Raw genomic sequence first — 21,882 nt, forward strand, 5'->3', positions numbered from 1 at the left:
ACATGACTACTGGGAAAACCATAGCCTTGACTAGACGGACCTTTGTTGGCAAAGTAATGTCTCTGCTTTTTAATATGCTGTCTAGGTTGGTCATAACTTTCCTTCCAAAGAGTAAGTGTCTTTTAATTTCATGGCTGCAGTTATCATCTGCAGTGATTTTGGAGCCCCTCGAAATAAAGTCTGTCACTGTTTTCACTGTTTCTCCATCTATTTCCCATGAATTGATGGGACCAGATGCCATGATCTTAGTTTTCTGAATGTTGAGCTTTAAGCCAACTTTTTCACTTTCCTCTTTCACTTTCATCAAGAGGCTCTTTAGTTCTTCTTCACTTTCTGCCATAAGGGTAGTGTCATCTGCATATCTGAGGTTATTGATATTTCTCCTGGCAATCTTGATTCCAGCTTGTGCTTCTTCCAGCCCAGCGTTTCTCATGCTGTACTCTGCATATAAGTTAAATAAGCAGGGTGACAATATACAGCCTTGACGTACTCCTTTTCCTATTTGGAACCAGTCTGTTGTTCCATGTCCAGTTCTGTTGCTTCCTGACCTGCATATAGATTTCTCAGAAGGCAGGTCAGATGGTCTGGCATTCCCATCTCTTTCAGGATTTTCCACAGTTTATTGTGATCCACATAGTCAAAGGCTTTGGCATAGTCAATAAAGCAGAAATAGATGTTTTTCTGGAACTCTCTTGGTTTTTCGATGATCCAGTGGATGTTGGCAATTTGATCTCTGGTTCCTCTGTCTTTTCTAAAACCAGCTTGAACATCTGGAAGTTCACAGTTCACGTATTGTTGAAGCCTGGCTTGGAGAATTTTGAGCATTACTTTACCAGCGTGTGAGATGAATGCAATTGTGCAGTAGTTTAAGCATTCTTTGGCATTGCCTTTCTTTTGGGATCAAGATGGTAGACTTTCAGGGAATTCCCTCGTGGTCCAGTGGATAAGACTAGGGCTTTCACTGCCATGGATCTAGGTTCCATCCCTGGTTGGGGAACTAAAATGCCAGAAGCCACATGGTGCAGCCTAAAAAAAGAAGGAATGACTTCCAACTTAAGGATACCCTCCCTCTTCACAGGGATATGATTTTAACAGAGGTTTGGAGTATGGTTGAAGGCTTGGGGTCCCCAGGAACCACCAGTGGAATAGGAGCCTTTTACGCCCTGTAGCCAAGTCTTTCCTGGTCCTATTCTGCCCCTGACAATTAGCTGGAGACGATGAGGTGAGTCATAGTGAGGCAAGGAGCCAAGGCTGGTCCTCCTATGGGCAGTGGAAAGGGGACACTTACTTGCTTGATCTTTTGGGGCAAGTCAGTTAGCCTCTCAGAGCCTCAGTTTCTGTAGTTATTTTTTAAAAAAGAATATAATATTTAGCTTGTTACAGGGATTAGAAATAGTATATGTAAAGTAACTTGCAGACATTCAATGAAGTGGTAATGGGGGTTCTTATAATCATTCATTCAACAAGTATTTATTAATATGAGACAAGTGGGCTAAGAAGATAGGGAAGTTGATAAACACCCACCTCCTACACTCACAGAGCACGTAGTCTATGGAGAAATCACCCTATTAAACAAGGACTTACAATGACGTGAGAGATGGGCTATAATGGAAACATCTGAGGATGTCAGAAGGAAGTGACATGAAGCTGAGGTCTGAAGAGGAAGTGAGCTTGTTTGACAAATGGATCACAGAGGTCAAGAGAAAAGAATTTTGCTTTATAACATACAAATAGTTTCTCATGGGACTTCCCCAGTCATCCAGTGGCTGAAACTCTGTTCTTCTAATGCAAGGGGTGATATTTTAATTAGGCCCGTTTTTCAGATGGAGAAACTGAGGCTCAGAAAAGTGAATGTCTTTTCCTTAAACACAAACATAGCCAGGACTTGAGCCCAGTTTTTCTAACTCCAGTTTCTGCATGTCTGTTGAGTCCTGCTGTCTTAGGTTCTAGCCCTGCCCTTAACCAGCCTGAGCAACCTGGAGTTTCTCTCTGGGTCTCAGTTTCTCCAGCTGTGTAATGGGAGTTACCCATTCTGTGGCTTTGATTCTCAGTTTTGGCAGATGGGGCAAATAGGGAGCATGTGAAAAGCACAGGGGTGGCGAGCCCTCTGGTCCCTTTTCTGTCAGCCCCCCAGCTGCCACCTCTCAATAACCCTTTCACGCCCTCCCAGTCCCAAACATGTGTAGACTTTTCACTTCCACTTTATTATCACTTCATTTGTAGGATTTTAAGGTTTGTTACCTGGAAGGGAGCGAGGAGCTCACACCTCCAGTTCCGCTTTTCAAATATACCTTCACCGCTTGTGAAAATAACCTTATTAACAGCATCTAACCTGCTACTGCTTATGGGGGCACCTGGATAAGTACATGCAGAAAGGACCACAGCAGAGGAAACAACACAGTTAGCTGAAGTGGCACAGCCTCTGGACCCCTGGGGTTTTCTCCCAGCTCATGGGAGTCCTGGAGCTGTTGTCAGGGTCAGCAGAATGTGGTTGAGCCCCAGAGTAGCCTTGAGCAATTGGTCCTTGCCTCCTGCCTCCTCTTCTGGTGCTGAGATCCTCCGGGAAACAGCTCCCATGCCTCCGAGGCTCTCCTGTCTCCTGGACGCTTGTCCACGATTGATTCTCTGGGCAGCTTCCCCTCCGAGCAGTAAATGAAATATCGGTTACCAGGAGTGAGGCGGGAGGCAATTAACCCCTAGACCTCACCCTGGCAGATGTGTTTGTAGCAAGCTGAAGTGGAGAGCTGAGCACACCTGCCTGGCCTTCCTGCAAAGTCATCCAATTAGGGTAGCCCCCAGCAGTGGGCTCCTGCTGCCTGCTCTGCTCCCCATGACCCCAGAAACCAGGGTGGCACGGACTCCGAGGGCTGACAGCCGTCTGGGCACAGGATGGCCTGCCATTTCTCATGTGGGTGAGCTCCGGGGGCACTGCCACCCTCACACTCCCTTGGCAGGGAGATTATTCATTAATTAATCACACATCTTTTTAAAGGGGAGGTGGCCTGGGGAGGCGTCTTCCTTCCTTCCTCTAGAGTGGAACCGCCATTCTGCCTGTCCAACCTCCTTCCCACCTGCTAGCCCTGCCTCATGGAATGTTTCTGTGCCAGAAATACCCCTGACTGAGGAAGAGGGGAGACACATGCCTGCTTTCAGGGAACCCCCAGTCCCAGGGGCTGGTCTCAGAAAGCCCCAGTTAGATAGAAAAAGCACAGCATCTACCCTTGGAGCCACTGACAGGGCAGCCATACTCTGCAACTGGGAAACTGCACCCCCACCCCCAGTCCCTGGGGATACACACCTCGCCCTTAACTCACCCAAAACACTATCTTTGAGGACCCCCACCCCAGGGCTGATGGAGGAGGCACAGTCTCACCTTCAAGTTTCCCATTCTGAGGGTAGAGACGAAGTCTTGTCCTCAGGTTGGCCAAGTCTGAGGAGTACAAAAATAGACTTTGCCCTTGGGGAGCCCCTGTCTGATGGGGGAGATGCTCCCCAAACAGCTGGCACTGCTAGACACTCCCGGTTCCCTGCACAGAAAAAAAAAAAGTTCTTGGCTTTAGTTCTGTCCCAGTTGCGTCACAAACTTGCAGTGTGACCATGGACAAGTCACGGATTTTCTTCAGACCATGCTTTCCTCATCTGCAATGTGGAGATCTTAGTCCCATCTCTCACAGTGACGTGAGGATCGGCCAGTTACCAGAAAGAAAAGCCAGCCAGCCAGGCACTCCCTTCAGAAATGATTAATATGCTTTTCACTGTTGCAGAGTCCTAGGCCAGTACCTGTGGTCTCTGGGAGAGGGCTGGGGAGGCTCCCAGGTGCAGTGACTGGATAATTTTGGGCCAGAGCAGCCATTAAAGAATCATAAGAGACTGTGGGTGGCACTGGGGGGGGGGGAGGCGGAAGAGGGGGTTGCTGGCTAATCTAATCAGGCTTCCCAAGGAAACTCTCATTCCAGACAGACCTGCCAGGGGTTTTATTGGGTTTGTGGGGACCCGCAGATTTCAATCTCCAGACCCCACAGGGAAGGAACAAGTATTAAGCTAATTTTATTAAATGGCCACAGCTGGCAGTAGGGGGAAGTAGGGGAGAGGAGAGAGGATAAAGAAAGTCATTCAAGTCTGCCAGCCATGACAAGGGTCCATACATGGGGCCTGACTGGGAGGGAGGCCACCCCTCCTTCCTGTCTCTCCAGCTGAGCCAGTGCGGGGGTGGGAGGGGGAAGCCAGATGGGAACTCTCCCTCAGTGTAGAGCCTTGGGATTCTCCAAGAGGCTCACCCCATGGCTGCTGCCCAGGGCAGATGCTTGTAAGTTCTATCAAGCCTCCACAGGACAGCGCTGGAGTGGAAGCGCTGGGCTGCATCCAAGCCCCCCTTCCTTGGTTCTGCTTTGGAAACCCCAAATCTTCATGATATACAGTGTGCTGGGTAAGAGGATGGTCTTTGGTTCAAATACTGATGTTTGCTCCTTCCTAGCTTTGTGACTCTGACAAAGTATTTATCCTCTGAGCCTCAGTTTCCTCATCAGAAATGGATAAAACAGCATCCATGTTAAAGGGCATGGGAGTATTCCTTGCCAATCCACTCCCACTCCATACACATTTCCATGAGATAATATTTATAAAGTTCTTATATGGTGTCAGACACAAAGTGGATGTTCTCTAAGTATTAGCTATTATAATTTAGGAATGCCCTGTGTGCAACCATCATGGCCCCAGTTATAGGGGATGAGGGAGGCAGTGACAAGGCAAAGAGATCTGGTGCGTCGTCTCCAGTGAGCAACGGCTTCTTGAATTCAAGTGCAATCAAGAACGTAGTGATTGTGTCTTATTTTAAAAGCTATTTAACCTCTTTTGAAGAAGAATAAAATCTACTCATCCAACCTCCCAGTGCTCTTGGAAGACTTGGATGAGAAGACTTGAATGAGAAGAAAGTGTCAGTCACTTTCACTTCAGGTATGTGAAAGTGTGTGTTGGATGGACTGTGTTGGACTCTGCCACCTCACAGGCTGTAGCCTGCCAGTCCATGAAATTCTCCAGGGGATCTTCCCGACCCAGGGATTGAACCCGAGTCTCCCGCATTGCAGGCAGATTCTTTACCATCTGAGCCACTAGGAAGCCTTTGGCAAATTTTAAAGTGATGTATAAATAATAAAAGCTGTGTTTATTGAGCACATACATGATACCTCTTTAACCCTCAGTCAAGTGAGATACGTCTCATTATAATGAGAAAACTGAGGCCCAGGGGTGAAGTGCTTGGGTCAAGGTCAACCAGCGTTTAATACAACGCTTGTTCCTTTCATTGCTATCACTAACCCAGAACTGAGTCAGGAGAGAGTGACTTAGCCAGCATCCTACAGGGTGGCACTGGGGCCAGAACCCAGGTCTCCTAATTTAAACCTGGCTGTGCCTGTGCAATGCTGATGCGACTTTCAAGGTCAAAGAGATGGAGCTTTTCCACCCTGGAAAATGATGTAACTAGGCTATCTTCTATGCCTCTTATTCCAGTTGCCCCGACCCTCTTGGGCCATGGTGTGCTTTGGGCCCCTTGGCCCACCTCTTCCTGGAGCACCTCTGACTCTGGCTTTTCCCAGATCCACGAGAAACTTCCAGTAGACTCATTCCCCGTCTGGAGGAGTGCAGGGTTCACTGTCCCCTCCTGCAACTCCTCTCCAGGGCACAGTCAGAAAGCCAGCGGGGTGGAAGTGTTTTATTATAGCTTTGGTCAGACGGGCAGCAGCCGGCCAAGGGCTGTAGCTGGGAAGCCATCCAGCCCCCAACCAACCCCTCCCCCAGGCGGCGCTACCCCAGAGCAGGTGGGCAGCGCATCCGAGCACGGGGAGGAACCCGCTGAGGCCTCTCCCCCACCCCTGCTGGGGCGGGCTGGTGGGTAGGGTGGGCAATAAACAATCTTACTGTACAAATATACAGCGCGGGCCGGGGCGGGGACGGTCAACACCGCCTCCAGAGGAACGAGGACAGGGCGCGCTGGACCCGGCTCTGCGGTGAGCCGGCGGGAGGGCTAGCTGCGGCCCGGAAGGTGGTGAGGACGGGCCAGGGGCGTCATAGCCGGGAGGGCTGCGAGGGGGTAGGCGAGGATGGGTCATCCTTTACCCCACCCGGAGGGGGAGCCCAGGGGGAATAGGGGATGGAGGAGCTTAATCAGAGTAGATGATGAAGCCGGAGAAGGTGCTGTACTTGTTGCTGTTGCCTCCGTGCGCTTTGCCCCCATCCAGTTTGATGAAAACCTCGTCCCCCGCATCCAGGTGCAGGATCACGCTATTGCTAGCGTAGTCGTAGTTCTGGTCTGCGTCCTGGGCGATGGCGCTGGCCCGCACCTGTGGGGGTTGGGCCGTTAGGAGAGTAAGGGTATGTGTGAGAGGGTAGGGGAGGAGAAGGGAGAGAAGTGGGGTCCGGGAGGGAGGGGGATTGTCAGAGGGAAGGCAGGGAGAGAATCTGAAGGGTCCCAGAGCCCCACCTGCGGCACCATCAGGGCTGTCAGCCTGCTTTCCTCCCATCATCCCAGCACTGCCCTTTTGCAATCCTAACTTTGTGTTTTGGGAGGGGGTTAGAGAGGAGCCTTGGATTTCTAGGGCAGGTGTAATCTGGGTCTGAATTGTCAGTGTAATTCAGTGTAATCGGCTTCCTTAACTCCCCTAGGTCTCACTGTCTGGCCCACTGAAGTGTTAGCCACTCAGTCGTGTCTGCCTCTTTGTGACCCCACAGACTGTAGCCTGCCAGGCTCTTCTGTCCAGGGATTTCTCTAGGCAAGAATTCTGGAGTGGGTAGCTATTCCCTTCTCCAGGGCATCTTCCCAACCCAGGGATCGAACCTGGGTCTCTTGCATTTCAGGCAGATTCTTTACCATCTGAGCCACTAGGGAAGCCCCACTCTCTGTCTGGCCCATTGAAGACCTCAGCAGTGTCTCCAGGAATCCCCGACCTGGAACTCTTGCTTGCAGAGAGGAATTCTCTGGACCCCCAAGGGATGGAAGGCCATCCCCTCTCATCATTCTTTTCTCTCTCCTTTTTAAAATTATATATATATAATTTTTTTTTGGTCGTGTGGCATGAAATCTTAGTTCCCCAACCCAGGATCGAATCCATGCCCCCTGCAATGGGAGTATGAATTCTTGACTACTAGACAGCCAAGCAAATCCCCCTGCCCTGCCACCACCCCCTCTGCTTTATTGCAATAATGATGCCTACATTTCAGCCACATCCACCCATTCTCATGTCAGTGGCTGGACAGGAGACTGCCCCTTGGCCTTACAGGTCTAGGCCTGGATCAATACCAGGCTGCTAGTAAGCAACAACCCTAGTACTGAGACCTTCTGTGTGGATTCCTTGTATGAGGTCCATTCTGTGTCAACTCCCTGTCTGAAGTCCATTCTGGAGTCTTTCACACAAGAACAGTGAGATGAAAGGCCTGGGAATCATTTCCCCTCCCAAGGCTCAGGCTGGGCCTGTGTCCCACCTCAAGGAGTTGTAGCTACAGCTGTGACTATTACCCCATCCCAAGAGGACTTCTGGCTCCTCCGGCGGCATCACCCCTATGGCAGTAGAAGGTGGTAGAAAGGAAGTGGATGGGAAGAAAGGAATCATCCCTTCTGAAACCTTACATCCCTCTGTGATCCTCAGTCTGCTCTGATATCCTTGCTGGTCCTTGTTTTGATGGAATAGGGGAGGGACAGGCAGGAGCATCAGGAGGGACAGGGGAGCGCCAGCCTTTGGATTTGAAGCCTGACACATCATTGGTGGGGGAGGGGAGCTATAATCATAAGATATTGAGGATGTGGGATGATGGACACATTCTCTCCAGGCATTCCTTTCCAACCGCTGAGGCCAACGCAAGTCCTGAGCCCTCTGATCTGGGGCCTCTCCTGGATATTCTGAGTGGAGGATGGGCAGAGAGTCTGCACTGAATGGGGTCCTCTCAGCCAGGCTCCTCAACAGCCCCTCTCCATCCTGCCCCTTCCCTGAAGGCAGCACCCCCAAAGGCTGACAGTCAGGGCTGGACCAAGCCAGATCAGGAGAGGGACCCATCCCCCCTCCTGATCGGGAGGCAGCACTGTAGGTCGGCTGTGCCAAAGCTGCTGACTCAGCAACAATGTTGCACCGTAAGGACTGGACTGACATATTTGTGTGCAGTCTGCCATTGAAAACCCAGATCTTTTCAGCCCCTTCTCACCCCTCAAGCTTTTCTCCTCCAACCTGGGAGGGAATTGTTTGGGGGCACTTAGTTGGGAAAACTCCTGGTCCAGCTAAAGGTGAGGGGAAATCAAATGAGGGAGGGACGCCGTCTAAGGAGCTCGGTTTCTCTGTTTAGAAAATGGATGAGATCCTGCCTCACCCACTGCCACCATTGTAAAAGCCTTTTGGTGGCAAAGGAAAAAAAATTTTTTAATCTAGATGGGGCTTTGAGCTACCAGGAAAGAGCTGAAAACAAGCAACCAACTTCTGTATTGTTCCCTGGGCCCTAATCCTGGTGGTATTTATTATTACACATGCATTTCATTATCTTTGCTAATAAATTACTTCTAATAACAATTATTTTTATTACCCAGATTAATTTAGCCTTAACTCATTAAAACAGTGTGCTGCTTAATAGCCAGATCCATTAGAATACAGTCATTTGTCATCAGGAATCTCCTGGTGATGTGACAGGCATCAGTACTGTTATGCTTATGTTTATTATTTATTCATCACCATGATTGTTGCTGTGATTATCCTAATTATCCATGGAAGCAGGGAGAATTAATGCTCTTCCATCCGTAGACGGTGGGGGAGCCAGCAATGGAACCCAGGGGTCCTGATTCTCTGCCCAAGACTGGAAATAGTAGAGGCATCGAGGGGAAGTCTGGGGATTTCATTTTGTTGTAGAAGCTGGTACGCAAGTCTGGGACTTGTCATGTGGGGGTACAAGAGAAGCACCTCCTCAAGGGCTACCAATAAGTGAAACTGAGGCATTGGTCTGATTAGAGGTCTGGAGTGGGGGTGGGGTAGGGGCCAAGAACCCAGGAAATGTGCCCCTGCCCCCAGAGCAAAGCTGGGGTCTCAGGTATGCAGGTGTGGCTCCCACGGGCAGCCAGCCTGGCCCCTGTGTGCTTTCACACAATGCCTGAGTTCCTACTGTGCCAGGCGCTGTGCTCTGTCCTGTGAAAGGCATTAGAGGCCAGAGAGGACAGCGGCAAGATAGGCGGGGTGGGCAGGGAGGCCATATCCCCTCATCAGAGAGGCCGATCCCCAGTCAGGTCTTCGTGTACCACAGTCCCCAATTTACACACCCCACCACCTCCCCCCTCACTCAGACTCTGGTGTCCAAGTCCCTGCCCATTTGTAATACTCCCTTTCCCACAGGCCCTGACCGTCCCCCGACAGCCCCCCTTCCCTAGCCCGGTGTATCAGTTTCATATCCTCTGGGGACCACCTGAACTGTGGATCTTAGAAGGAACCGCAGGGAGCTCATCTCACTCAGGGCACTGGCTCCAGCCTCGAGTCCCTTCCCCAGGCTCCTCAGGTCCTTGTGTCATAATGACCCGGCCTTACTGCCATCTGGCCGTGCAGCGATGACTCAGAGCTACCCCTAGGGAAAGGGACCCAGCACCAGGCAGGAAGGTGCTGATTCCCCGCTTTCCCCATCTTGCCCAGGGAAGGACCAGGGCCCAGACGCGGCTCTGCTTTCTAGAGGAAATTCTGGAAGTCTCTCTGCAGGCAGGAAGCCAGGAAGGAAAAGCACAGAGCCCAGGGCTGCCCCTGGTCTTGAAGGCGTGGGAGGAGCCGGCTCCTCCCTTCTGTTTCCACCCGTTGCCCAGCCCTGTCATTTTTGCTCTCTGGACATTCTGGCTTGTATGTCCTGTTCCACCTCTGAGCCGGCCTTTCCCTACACTTGACCTTTCATTTTCTCCCTAGCTGTGTCTTGTCCCCTAGGGGACCGAGGTTCATCATCCTCTCCCCAGACCAGGTTGGTCTGAGCTAGGGCCCACTGAATCACTCCCTCCAGCCAACACATCTGAGGACAGGAGTGTCAGTGGGGTCCCGGTCTCCTCTCCCTCACAATAATGGCTGGGGCGTGTTATTGTGTCTCCCCTGCACAGACCATGCGGTCCTGGAGGGCAAGCAGACTGAACCCCTGGAACCCCAAACCTGGCTCCTACTCGGAGCTCAGAACTAGTCATATGGAATGACTAGTGAGAGGAAATGAGTCTCTTGGACAATCTAGAAGAAGTCACAGAGAGTGTGGGGGAGATCCAGGGCCTGTCACCCCACTGTTTATCTTGGATTTGTGTGTGTGGGAGGGGGGCAGGAGTAATTGTTAAAATATTGGATCTCTGAAACCCCTGGTTAAAGTCACCTCCTTTCTTCTACCAGCCTGTGGTGCCACCTCCTTGTCAGGCTCTGCCAGTGCCCTGCCCCTACTAAAGGGGTAGGAAGAGCCTTTTGAGTCGGTTTCACCTCCCACTGACTGAAGCAAGTACACCTGCCGCAAGCACCCACCATCTTTGGGGCCTCCTCTTGTCTCACCTCTGGGGCCCTGCGGCACCCTCTTGAGTAGCACAGTAGGGCCCACTGGTGGCCTGGTGACCACCTCCCTATCCAGGCAAGCTGTGGTCCAAGCCCCCTGAAACCTCAACTTGGTGCCAGCCCAAACTTTCTTTGGGAAAGGAAGAAATTTCACTGATGAAGGTGACACTGTTGAATCCCTTATTGGTGATTAATAAGGGGAATTGTGGGGCTGTCTGCAGAGAGAGTCCTCACTGGATACTGGGGCCTCCCATTTGGTCAAGAATGAAGGACAAAGAGGAGAGACACAGAAAGCCTGACAGACACAAGTGGGAGAGAGACACCCAAGGAATAAAGAGAGGGATTAAACACAGAGGTGGGGGACCAGAAACCAACGGAGAGACAGATCAGACTGGTAGACAGAGGAGAGAGGCAAGCACAAGAGATGGGGAGAGGGGAGAAAGAGGAAGAGGAAGGGGAGAGGCAGAAACAAGAGGGAGAGCAGGCAAGGGAGGGAGGAAAAGGGCAGACTTACAAGCACCTGGCAGGCTTTTAGCTGACTCTAAGGCCTGTCCTTTCCCCACCCCTAAATGGGGTCCACCTCAAGTAGTTCTGCAGTGGGAGGGTTCCAGCAGGACCTTGGGTCTCAGTCACAGGAGATTTCCTCCCAACTCCCACTAAAGCTTTAGTTCTGATCCACACAGGCACCTGCTTCCACAAGGATGCTCTGCTTGACTACTGCAGGGGCCCCAGGTCACCTGTGGTCTGGGAGCTCTGGGAAGGGAGGGGGAACCAAAGTGAAGGGAGCTCGGTAAAACTGCCACCCTGGGGCAGGGTTAGGTCAAGATTGGTCCTGGGGCAGCAGTTCCAAGGAGAACACCAGACATCGTGGTCCCAGGTACCAAAGACCTCGTGAGCTTGGTGCCTTGCGCTCTGGTCTCTCCGATGGGGATAGGGAAGGAAGAGGATGCCCTGACACCGCAGGAATCAGGAATTGCAGCTGAGAGGTAAAGAGGAAGGGGAGTTTCCACCTCTTTGTCCTGCCTCAGAAGGAAAAACTTTTCCCTTCTGGCCATCTTTTTGGGCGCTTAGCTCTGACACAGTGGGAAGGGGCCGCGCAGTCCCGGGTTTTGCAGAGGGTGGCAGATCTGCCCAATGGTCCCTTCCTAAGGGCGGGGGATGTATTGTAGCTAAGGCTTTGTGCGCTTGGCTCCCTTTGCCTTTGTGCGCAAAACATCTCCTACAGCTCGCCTTCTCCGCTTGCGCGCCTAGCGGTGCGCCCAAGCGCCCGCGGGCGCAGACGCTGCCTTTCCCCAGAGCCCATCCTGATTCGGCCCCTCACCACTAGCTGGTATCAACCAGAATCCTAGCTCTGAGATGCTGTTTCCCACGGGCCAAGCCCCCAAGGGCCAGTCCGCGCGGCCTGCGCTCTGATTATTAGTTGGATGTTATTTCCCGCATTTCCGTGCGGCAGGTGCCCAGCAGCACTTGCCTTGGAGCTGGCGCCCAGAAACCGAGGAATCAGGGGTGCCCGCTAGCCTGGATCATCCCCGCCTGTAATGTCTAAGCCGCTCCGGGTCTCCATCTGCGCCCGTCCGTACCCGTGGGCCCCGGGCTCCCTGGGTGCCCTGCCCCCAGGCCAGCCCCATGCCCCCGGCGGGCCCACCTGGCCGTTCTTGCAGAGGTCCGCCCACATACTGGTGCCGTCGCCGCCGCGCATGAGGACGTGGTAGGTGAAAAAGTAGGTGCCGGGAATATTACACGTAAACTTGCCACTGGTCGCGTCGTAGTTGTTGCCGAGGTTGGTGACCACGTCGTCGAACTTGAGCACCTCGTAACCCTCGTGAGGATTCTTGAGGCCGGCGTAGAAGGCCACGCGCGGCACCGTGGTGTAGGTGGCCGTGCTGATGGCGCCGCTGCCCCCCGCGCCTGGCAGCCCGGGAGGGCCGGTCTTGCCCGGCTCACCCTTCTCCCCAGGTGGCCCTACAGGACCCGGAGGACCTGGGTCCCCGGGGGGCCCAGGGGGGCCCGGCTTGCCTGTGCGTCCCGGCTTCCCCTGGGGGCCCTGCACCAGCGTGGAGGGCGGGGGCGCGCCGCTCTGCTCGCTCAGGGCGTCGCCGCCGTCGGGCCGCGCGCCGGCGCCGGGGCCCCGCGCGGGGTAGGGGTCACACACCATGCGGCAGGTGCCCAGCATCTCATAGTGGCCATCCGGGCCTCCCGAGCTCACCAGCACGGGGATGAGCACCACCAGCACCAGCAGCATCACCACGCCCGCGGCGGCCGCCAGCAGCGTCTTCCGGCCGGCGCGGAGCCTGGGGAGCGCCGGGCCGCCCGGCCGCGCCGTCGGGGCAATGGTGCCGGCGGCAGGGGGCACCGGCGAGGTGCCCGCGCTCAAGGGCGGTCCAGCTGGACTGCGGGCATGGGGCCGGGCCCGGGGCGCCGCGCTGCGCTGGATGCGCTGCCGAGCCCAGCCGCCGGCTCCTGCCTCGCGCCTCCCTCCCGCTGCGCGGCCGAACTGAGCGCAGCGGCAGCCGCCTGCTGCCGATTCCTCCCGCCTCCCGGTGCTGGAACCACCGCCCCCTCCGCGCGGCCCCGCCCCGCCCACTCTGCGCCGCGAGGGGTGGGGCTGAAGGCTGGGCCGGCGCCTAATTGGGTTGTGAGAGGTGTGGCTCCGCCCACTTAGAGGGGCGGGGCCCGGGGCGGGGCCGCCGGGTAGAGGGCTGGAGCCGCGAGACCCAAGGCGAGCAAGAGACTGAGCGTCGGAGATGGAGAGGGGGCTAGAGTCCGGGACGCAGAAGAGGCTCCCCTAGAGAAGGGGCGAGTAGGAACCAAAGAACTAGTAGAAGAGGGAGCCCTAGGGAGAACTAGAGAGCTCCGAGGGTGACTAGGAGAGGAGAGGCCTCGAGGGTCTGGTATGAAGAAAACCTAGAGCAGAGAGAGGCGCGAGGGGCCACTGCCCGCAGGAGGCGGGGGCTGCAGTAGGGCGCCTCGGTCTTCAGGGCACAAAGAGAGATTGAGAGGAGGACGAAGAGAGGAGCAAGAAGGAAGGACAAGGAAGCGTGTTATGAGCGGGGAGAAGAGGGGAAGGCAGGAGGGCGTTGATGGGGCGAGTCCACACTCAGGTCTCTCAGATCGCCTGTTTGGGAGATGGAGGTGGGCCGGTACGCCTGTCAGGGTGCCCACAGAATTCCAAGTACTAACCGCAGCTGCTCCCTCCTCTTTTTTTTTGGGGGGGGGGGCACCTGGATGTTCCCGGGACCGCCTTACCCCAGGAGGAGCAGGATCCTCTACCCATACCTCCTTAACCTCTACTTCTTCCTCCCTGCGCTCCAGGCCAGGTCAGGCTGCTTTTTCCTGGGGATGGGGCCAGGGACTCCTCCATCTTACTCTGATCAATTCCTTTCTCCCTGCTTTTAGACAAGGGGGAAATTGGGGCACTGAGAAAGTGGGCACCCCAGGTAATTTCTCCATTCTGACCAGTATAAACATGTCCCTGGCTGGTGACGCCCCCTTTCCCAGCTTCCAAGAGGGGTTGATCTCACCCAGCCCCTTGGCTCCACACCCTCCTTCCCTGCCACCAGCCTCCTGAGCTTCTAACTCTTTTCTCCATCAGATTGTATGAGGCAATCCTTTTCCTCAAGTGCAGTAAAGTGTTTATGTTGCATAAACTAAAAGGCGTCTGCTTCCATCAAAATATTTGTCACATTATATGAAGCCCAGTTCATGCTGCTCCACTGCTTCTCTCACCCTCCTGTATCCAGTCTACTCTGGAGGGCTCTGCCATTCAGAGGCCACTAGCTGCTGCTAAAAGATGACCCTCTAGCCCCTTTCCTTTCTTCCCTCCCAAAGCTGGGATTGATTAACCCCACCTGAGCCGGGAGGAGGACAGGGACAAGAGGATGTCAACTCAGGGGTGGTGAGATAGGACTTTTTAAGCACAGCTGAGCCCTGGTTAGAGTGATCCCCTCACCATGGAAGGAGCTAAAAATGCAATCAATAGCATTTTATTCAGGGCTTACAGTGTGCCAGGCCCTGTGTTGAATGCTTTACATACACCATCACACCAGATCTCAACTGCAATTCAAAGAGGTAAAGCCCATCATTATTTTCATTTCACAGAGGGAGCACTGGGGCTCTGGGAAGTTAAGAGATTTGCCCAAAGTCACGCAACTATTAAGGGACAGAGACGGCATTCAAACTGGCAGCCTGACTCCAAGCTCCTCCAACCCTCCTGATGGGTCTTTGGATAGCGTTTACTGCCGGAAAGGAGGTAGGCTTGGAGCGCAGGAGAAGGAAGTCACTCCCCCCAAGAGTGACAGGCTGTTGACCCGAGGGACAAGTGCGCGGTCATCGATGTGTGATATATACAAGCCCCCTTCCCCCCGCCCCCTAGTTCGCGCGCACACGGGTCCCTCCTCCGCTATGCCGCTGGGGCTCGTCGGCCACCGGGAGTCCTTCCAGAATCCGCCGGTGAAACTGCGGCTGGCCGCCCGAGGCCGCGGAGGGGCGGGAGCACGCACCCCCGGGCTAGCCCTGGGGTCCCAGGGCGCGCTCGGTGTGGCAGGGCGGTCCGCCCCCCGCCCAGAAAGAGCGCCCGCTCCCCAGGCGCGGTGTGGCGTCTCTGTCAGCCCAGCCGGATTCTCCCCGCTTCGCTGGAGTGGAAAATAACGGCTTCAAACTTTGCAGAGAGGAGCTGGTGCCAGCACTTTAATTAACAGCCATCTTGGCCTGTGAGCCTGGGCCACCGCCCCGCGCCTCCCGGGGCTAGCGGGTAGCGCCCCGGCCCCGCCCAGGTACCCACAGGAGAGTGACCCCCGCTGCGGCGCTCCGAGCCCCTTTATCCCGGAATCCCAGGACCCCTTTCCCCAGGTTTATCCCTAAGGACCTCCAGCACTTCCACCCCACCCACCCCCAACTCTCTAAATCTTGACAGTTGATGATTCTGGGGTTCGAGACCTGCGTGCCAGTCTCAGCTGGTGGTTTTAGGCTAACTAGCGGCTCCTCAAGGGTATTCTTCAGGAAAAGGGTTGTTGTAAGGATTAAATGAGTTATCATGAAGGTAACAAAGCACTGGCCTCAGTATCTGACCCTTATTAGGTGCCCAGTAAAGGGTGGCTAATATAATTATTTCACATTAAGTAAGGCCCTTCCACCATTCTGGGCATGGGGTCTCCTCGTCCTGGCTCTTTTCCTACAAATTGCTGTGCTGGTGCTAGGAGAGGAGGACAATGGCCCACTATGCGCCTGGATTCAGAGACAGGACTAGATGAGTGAGGAAGGAACCCAGGAGTTCTGGCTCCCAGGCCTCTTCTTCAATGTGCCAAGCCCAGGGATCCAGGTTTTCAGCAGAGGAAAGAAGTGAGCCCCAAGGAAGGGAGGAGGGGAGTGCCATCTGTAGCTGGATACTGCCCATGCTGGGAGCTAAAGGTCCAGCTTGGCTTTCCTTCCTCCTACAGCCCCCATCATTCCAGAGGTGAGGCGGGAGTGCTGGGCATTGGTGGGGTAGTATGGTGGATGCAGGACAGTGGGTAAGGCTCTTCTTTGATGCACGGCTGACATCAGGAAGCTGGGAGGTGGTTCTGTGGTATTTTGGGGTTCTTTGAATGAATGTGAGTGGGTGTGAATGTGTAAGAGACTGTTTGCATTAGTGTGTGTCTGGGTTTGTGAGTGATGAAAGGGAGTGCAGTGCCCTGACTCATTGGCTGGCAAATCTGCGTTCATTTATTCACTCAGTAAACATTTACTGAAAGCACCTAGCTGGGCCCTAGGAGGTGGGGAGGTGGTGGTGGTGGTGTGTCCCCAAATGATCAAGACCTAAGCAGTATTCCTGAGGTGCTCACACTTTGGCAGGGGAAACAGGCAGAAAGAAATGATAAATACTATGATAATTGCAGCCATTAAATTAAAAGACACTTACCCCTTGAAAGGAAAGTTATGACCAACCTAGATAGCATATTGAAAAGCAGAGATATTACTTTGCCAACAAAGGTCCATCTAGTCAAGGCTATGGTTTTTCCAGTGGTCATGTATGGATGTGAGAGTTGGACTGTGAAGAAAGCTGAGCGCCGAAGAATTGATGCTTTTGAACTGTGGTGTTGGAGAAGACTCTTGAGAGTCCCTTGGACTGCAAGGAGATCCAACCAGTCCATCCTAAAGGAGATCAGTCCTGGGTGTTCATTGGAAGGACTGATGCTGAAGCTGAAACTCCAATACTTTGGCCACCTTATGCGAAGAGTTGACTCATTGGAAAAGACCCTGATGTTGGGAGGGATTGGGGGCAGGAGGAGAAGGGGGCGATAAAGGATGAGATGGCTGGATGGCATCACCAACTCTATGGACATGAGTTTGAGTGAACTCTGGGAGTTGGTGATGGACAGGGAGGCCAGGCGTGCTGCGATTCAGATCAGATCAGATCAGTCGCTCAGCGATTCATGGGGTCGCAAAGAGTCGGACGCGACTGAGCAAATGAACTGAACTGAACTGAATGATTAACTTTTTAAAAAGTACTTACTCAGTACAAGATATTTTATTTATTTTAATTGGAGGCTAATTACTTTACAATATTCTGGCAGTTTTTGCCATACATTGACATAAATCAGCCACGGGTAAAGTACAAGATTTAAAACAAATTATTTACTTATTTGATGGGGCCAGGTCTTAGTTGTGGCATGTGAGCTCTTAATTGCAGCATGTAGGATCTAGTTCCCTGGCCAGGGATTGAACCCAGGACCCCATGCACTGGGAGCAAAGAGTCTTAGCCACTGGACCACCAGGGACATCCCTAAGTATGAGATCTTGTTCTAAGCACTTTACGTGTATTATCTCATTTAAATTTAACAGCCTATTAATGATAAGTTAAGAACTATTACATAGCTTATATTAACTATTACATAGCTTGTATCAATAGCCCCACTAAATAGATTCTATTATTTCCCCCATTTTATAGCTGAAGAAACTAAGGCTTGGGTAGAGGCTTGCACTAGGTATTCTGAGGTATCCATGGAAAACTCCCTGCCCAGAGGACTCTACAGGAGAGGTATTACTTTCTTCCATTTGTTTATTCATCCATTTGTCCATCCTCCATTTATTCTATAAGCCCGTATTAGTTGATCTCATATTATTACAAGATATAGTGATGAGCATGAAAAGTCTTCTGACCCTGTGTAGTTACAGCATATGGTAGAAACCTGGATACTTAAACAAACAACTGCTATCTAACTGGATGTGCTGCCTGGGAATGTGTGGGATGCTATAGGAACATGCAGCAGTGATGCCTAAATTCATCTGGAGGTGGGGAATCATGGGAAGCTTCCTAGAGGAGGTGATATTTAAGTTAAACCCTGATGAAAGGATAGCACTGGTGAAGGGATGGCTGCCAAAGATGGAGGAAGGAGGCAGAGAGGGAGGGAGGGAGGGAAGATTATTCCAGGCAAAGGGAACAGCATGTTCTAAGGACAAGCTTGCAAGGCCTCATGGGCTGTGACAAGAGATGTATAATTTATCCTAAGGGCAATTAGAAACTACTGAAGAGTGTCAGGTGAGTGGTATCGGATTTTTTTCAGATTACAAGGATCACATTGGCTACTGTGGGGAGGAGGGATTAAAGCAGAAGTGAGAGCTTATAGTGGCCTGATCTGGATGGGATGGGGGTAGAACAGGGAGCAGGAGACTTACAGATTTCTGGAAAGATTAGTAAATGTTTATGAAATTAATGAAGGGTGGATGAGTGTTTTTGCCATTACCTGGGTACCAATATGTGCCAGACACTTTATGTACTCTTTCACTTAATACTCACTGGAAGTGTAAGGAATAATAAGCATTGTCATCTTTACACTGGAGATGAGGATACTGAGGCTCAGAGAGGTGAAGGTATTTCCCTGAGATCACACAGCTAGGAGGAGAGAAAGTCAGAATTAGAACTTGGGTGTGTTTGACCTTGAGTGGGGGCTCTTCACCACTCAGCCCACCAGGTGCATACCTGGTGGATAAAGCAAGGGTAGATCCTTTAGGGATGAAGAACAGCTTGAGTTAAGGCTCAGTTGTATAAAAGGGCATATTTATGGTTTTTGGTTGATGCCACTGGTCTACAGTCCTGTCTTGGGCAGAATGGGAAACTGGGCACCAAGAGGCAGAGACTGGCTATCAATGCCCAGTTAGGCCGCCAACTCGCCTTGTGTGTTTGGAGATGTCTATCACATTTTAGGGCTTCCTTTTCTTGCTGTGGGCTGGAGAATTGTCCAGGGCAGCTCTGAGAGGCTGTGGTTCTCTTTAAAAGAAAATTCCTCATTGTCATCTGTTAAAATATTTAAAATCCCTTCATGACATTTCAACTCAGACACTTGCAGATCCTCCAGAGGAAAAGCCTACATAATCGCAGCCCCTCTTTAAAGAGGGGACATTTGGGAGAATGGAAGTTGTGTTGTCATTTGGCAGGGAGGCAGGACACACCAGGCTGGGACTCAGGTTGGTGAGGAACCTCCTTCAGGTGCCCCTCTCCCAGCCCCATATCCTAGGAAGAGAGAGTAGGATGAAGTGGTCTGAGCCCAGGTACCCAGGTCACAGGCAGGTTTTCTGATGCTCCTTTGCCAAAGGACTCTGGATCTCCTGCCCCAAGATTCTAGGGACCTGCCCAGCCCTAGGCCTCCTCCCTTGCCCTCCCTTTCTGATGGGCAGGCCATCCCAATCCAGCTCCAGGGAGGCAGCGCTGAAAAGGCCCCGGCTGTGGGAGGGGAGACCTAATCGGAGGGGCTGTCTCCCCTCAGCCCAGCCTGCATTTCCCAGCTGCATGTATAAGTAATGAGGTTCTGCAGCCCCAACAGGAACCAATATAATGGCGGGTGCGCGGGGTCAGCCTGAGAGACAGATAGCGGGACGCAGGAGTGACAGGCAGTGCAATTATGCTGAGCCTCTTGCAAAGGCAGCAGAGGGAAGGCCCCGCCCGGCCAGCACAGTGCACGGGCTTCCCACCCTCTCTGGCAGGCCTCAGCTCCCCCAGAGCCTCCAAATCCCCCAGACCCGAGTTGGGGAAGGGAGGAGGAGGAGTCTTGGGGAGAGGGTGGAGGAGGAGGGACCTGGCTGATGGGGGTCAGCTGGCTTTCCTGCCTCCTGGGGAAGACACCCCCAGGCCTAAAGATGGGGGTGCAAGGGAGAAAGCCTCCGGCTCCCCAGGAAGACTGTGGAGGGCTTTCTCCTGGGAAGCCCTCCCACTTCTAGAAAAAAACCTTTCCTTGCATTCTCACCCAGGAGAACTAGAACTTAGGGTCTAAAAAGGTCTTAGAGAAGTCTCCTTTGACAGACAGGGACACCGAGGCCCAAAGAGGGGAACTGGCTGGCCCAAGGTCATTGGCCAGTCTGAGACAGAGTCAAATGGGACGCACAGGGGCTCTTTTTAGGACCCCACCGGTGGGGGTCAGGGAGCAAGGAGAAGAGGATTGGTTGCTCACCCCCATACTGGGTAATCCCCAAAGACCCTCTGAGGGTAGTAGTGGAGGGTGGAGCTCGGAGAAGGGGGTGGAACTCTCGCTGCAGTGTTCTTGGAGAGTCCAAGTCAGCAAGGGGTGGGAGGTGGCCCAGCCTCCCTTCCGTGTTCAGAGAGGGGTCTTTGAGCACCTCATCTTCGTACATTTGAGAACAGGAGTGACTGAGAGGGGATCTCTGAGGTGGCAGAGCCACAAGGGCAGTGGAACAGAGCAGTGGGTGTTTAGGAAATGTTGGTTAAATGCACCCTGACCATGCCAGCTTCGTGGACATGCAACTTGTTTACTGACAGAGGCCTGCACTCAGAAGGGATCTGTACTTGGTTTAATGCTCTGCTAGCACCACCTTGAAGTTCTTAACAATTTTTGATCACGCAATTCCACATTTTCATTTCATTCTGGGCCAGTAAATTTTGCAGCTGGTCCTGCCCTGAAACAAGGCAGCCTGCCTCCTCCCTGACCCAACATTACCCCCAGAGGCCCCAGGTGGAGGGAAGCACAGAGCTAGGAGAAGATGGTGTTCAATGAGCTACTGGGGGGCCCCCACCCCCTCAAAGGTTGACCCTTTCAATGACCCAGGTTGGGGCGTGTTTGGAGGGGGATGTCTGGCCATAAGACTCCTGGTCCCAGCAGGAGTTCCCTGTCTCTTGGGAAGATGTGGCCCCTCCGCTTAGTCCCATCCCTGCCGGCTAAAGTAGGAGGAACTGGTGGAGAGAGGGAGGCTTAATTAGCAACCCCAGCCAGGCAGCAGGCGGTGGGCACAGAGCAGGCTGACTTTTCCAGCTATAGATCTGCTCTCTGGGAGAGGCACTAGCCGGCTGGCTTAGGCTCCGGCTGGACTATTTTAGGAATATTCTTAACTCTTCCCATACCACTGCCAACACTGGACTTCTCTTCCAGAGGGCATGCCAGCTCCGGGCTGTCTTCCTCCTGTTCCCTCTGCCCCCACCCTGGCCCCTGCTCTTCCTTTCTGGCAGCTGGAAGGACAGTTTTCTGGGGGTGGGGCCGGGTGCCTTTTGCCAAGGAAAGTGCCCATCTGTGGCCCCTGAACCCTGCACCCCTCTCTCTCCCCCTCATCACAGCTCTGGCCTAAGGAGATTGGCCATTTTAAGCATGATCCAGCCCTTTCTTCTCATCTTGTGAAATCGGGATAGTTAGGCTCCCCGATCCTAGTGAAAACAGCTGGTCTGGGCCCTCGAGAGGGAGATGGGAAGCCACAGAGCAGCAGCACCTGCCAGCCTGACTTCGATGCTGCATTAGGTCTGTGTTTCCAGCTGGGTGTTCCACACAGCAGCCAGAGCCCCCACAATATTGTGGAGGTCCCTGTCCTTCTTTTTCTCCCACTCCAGTGTCTTGACTTCCTGGACAGACCTACACCAGGATGTAGGTATTACCTGGGCAAGGCCAAGGGGAGTCCCATGGGCCAGGAAGGTCCAGTACGAACAAATCGAAATTCTAGCCAAGATGGGGAAGTGAGCTCAGCTTACAGGAGTTCCTGTCTGCCTGTGCTGGGACGCCCTGGACACCTAGGACTGACTGTAGGGCCACTCCTCAGGCACATGCCCTGTAGTACTAGGAGCTGGAAGCTGGGAAAACTTGCTTTGGACATCCAGGCACATGATTGATGACTCCACACAATTGCTGGAGGACCTGTGGTGTGTCTGACCCAGTGCTGGGTGCCAGCTATGGAGGAAATAATCAATAATCAATCTCTCAGTAATCAATAATCAATCTCTGCCTGACAAGGGCTACTTTCTTGAGCTGGTTCACCAGGGTGTCTGACCACCAGCCTGGGCCATGGTGTTGAAAGGTCCCACCCAGCCCCTCTTCCTCCCAGTTCCCACGAGCAGCCCAGCTCTGAAAGTGACAAGGGGTGGCACCTGAGATCAGGTAAGCATGCTTAAGCT

General features: G+C 53.2%; 1 protein-coding gene across 1 annotated transcript; it reads right to left on the minus strand.

Annotated features, from left to right (window-relative positions):
- Nucleotides 1-5,692: 5,692 nt before the first annotated feature.
- C1QL1 (complement C1q like 1) lies at nt 5,693-13,077 on the minus strand. Its single transcript, XM_061392133.1, has 2 exons — nt 12,166-13,077; nt 5,693-6,335 (listed from the first exon to the last, which is right to left on the minus strand). The coding sequence occupies exons 1-2, from the start codon at nt 12,760-12,762 to the stop codon at nt 6,156-6,158; spliced, it is 777 nt and encodes a 258-aa protein (XP_061248117.1). The 5' UTR covers nt 12,763-13,077; the 3' UTR covers nt 5,693-6,155.
- Nucleotides 13,078-21,882: the final 8,805 nt, after the last annotated feature.

This window comes from Bos javanicus, chromosome 19 (genome assembly GCF_032452875.1).
Source record: "Bos javanicus breed banteng chromosome 19, ARS-OSU_banteng_1.0, whole genome shotgun sequence".
NCBI classification, from domain to species: domain Eukaryota; kingdom Metazoa; phylum Chordata; class Mammalia; order Artiodactyla; family Bovidae; genus Bos; species Bos javanicus.

Bases quoted from the DNA above. Each gene is read 5' to 3' on its own strand.
- C1QL1 (XM_061392133.1), bottom strand. From the start codon at position 12,762: ATGCTGCTGGTGCTGGTGGTGCTCATCCCCGTGCTGGTGAGCTCGGGA. The intron at 6,336-12,165 runs GTGGGCCCGCCG...CAACCCCCACAG, and splicing joins ACCTCTGCAAGAACGGCCAG to GTGCGGGCCAGCGCCATCGC.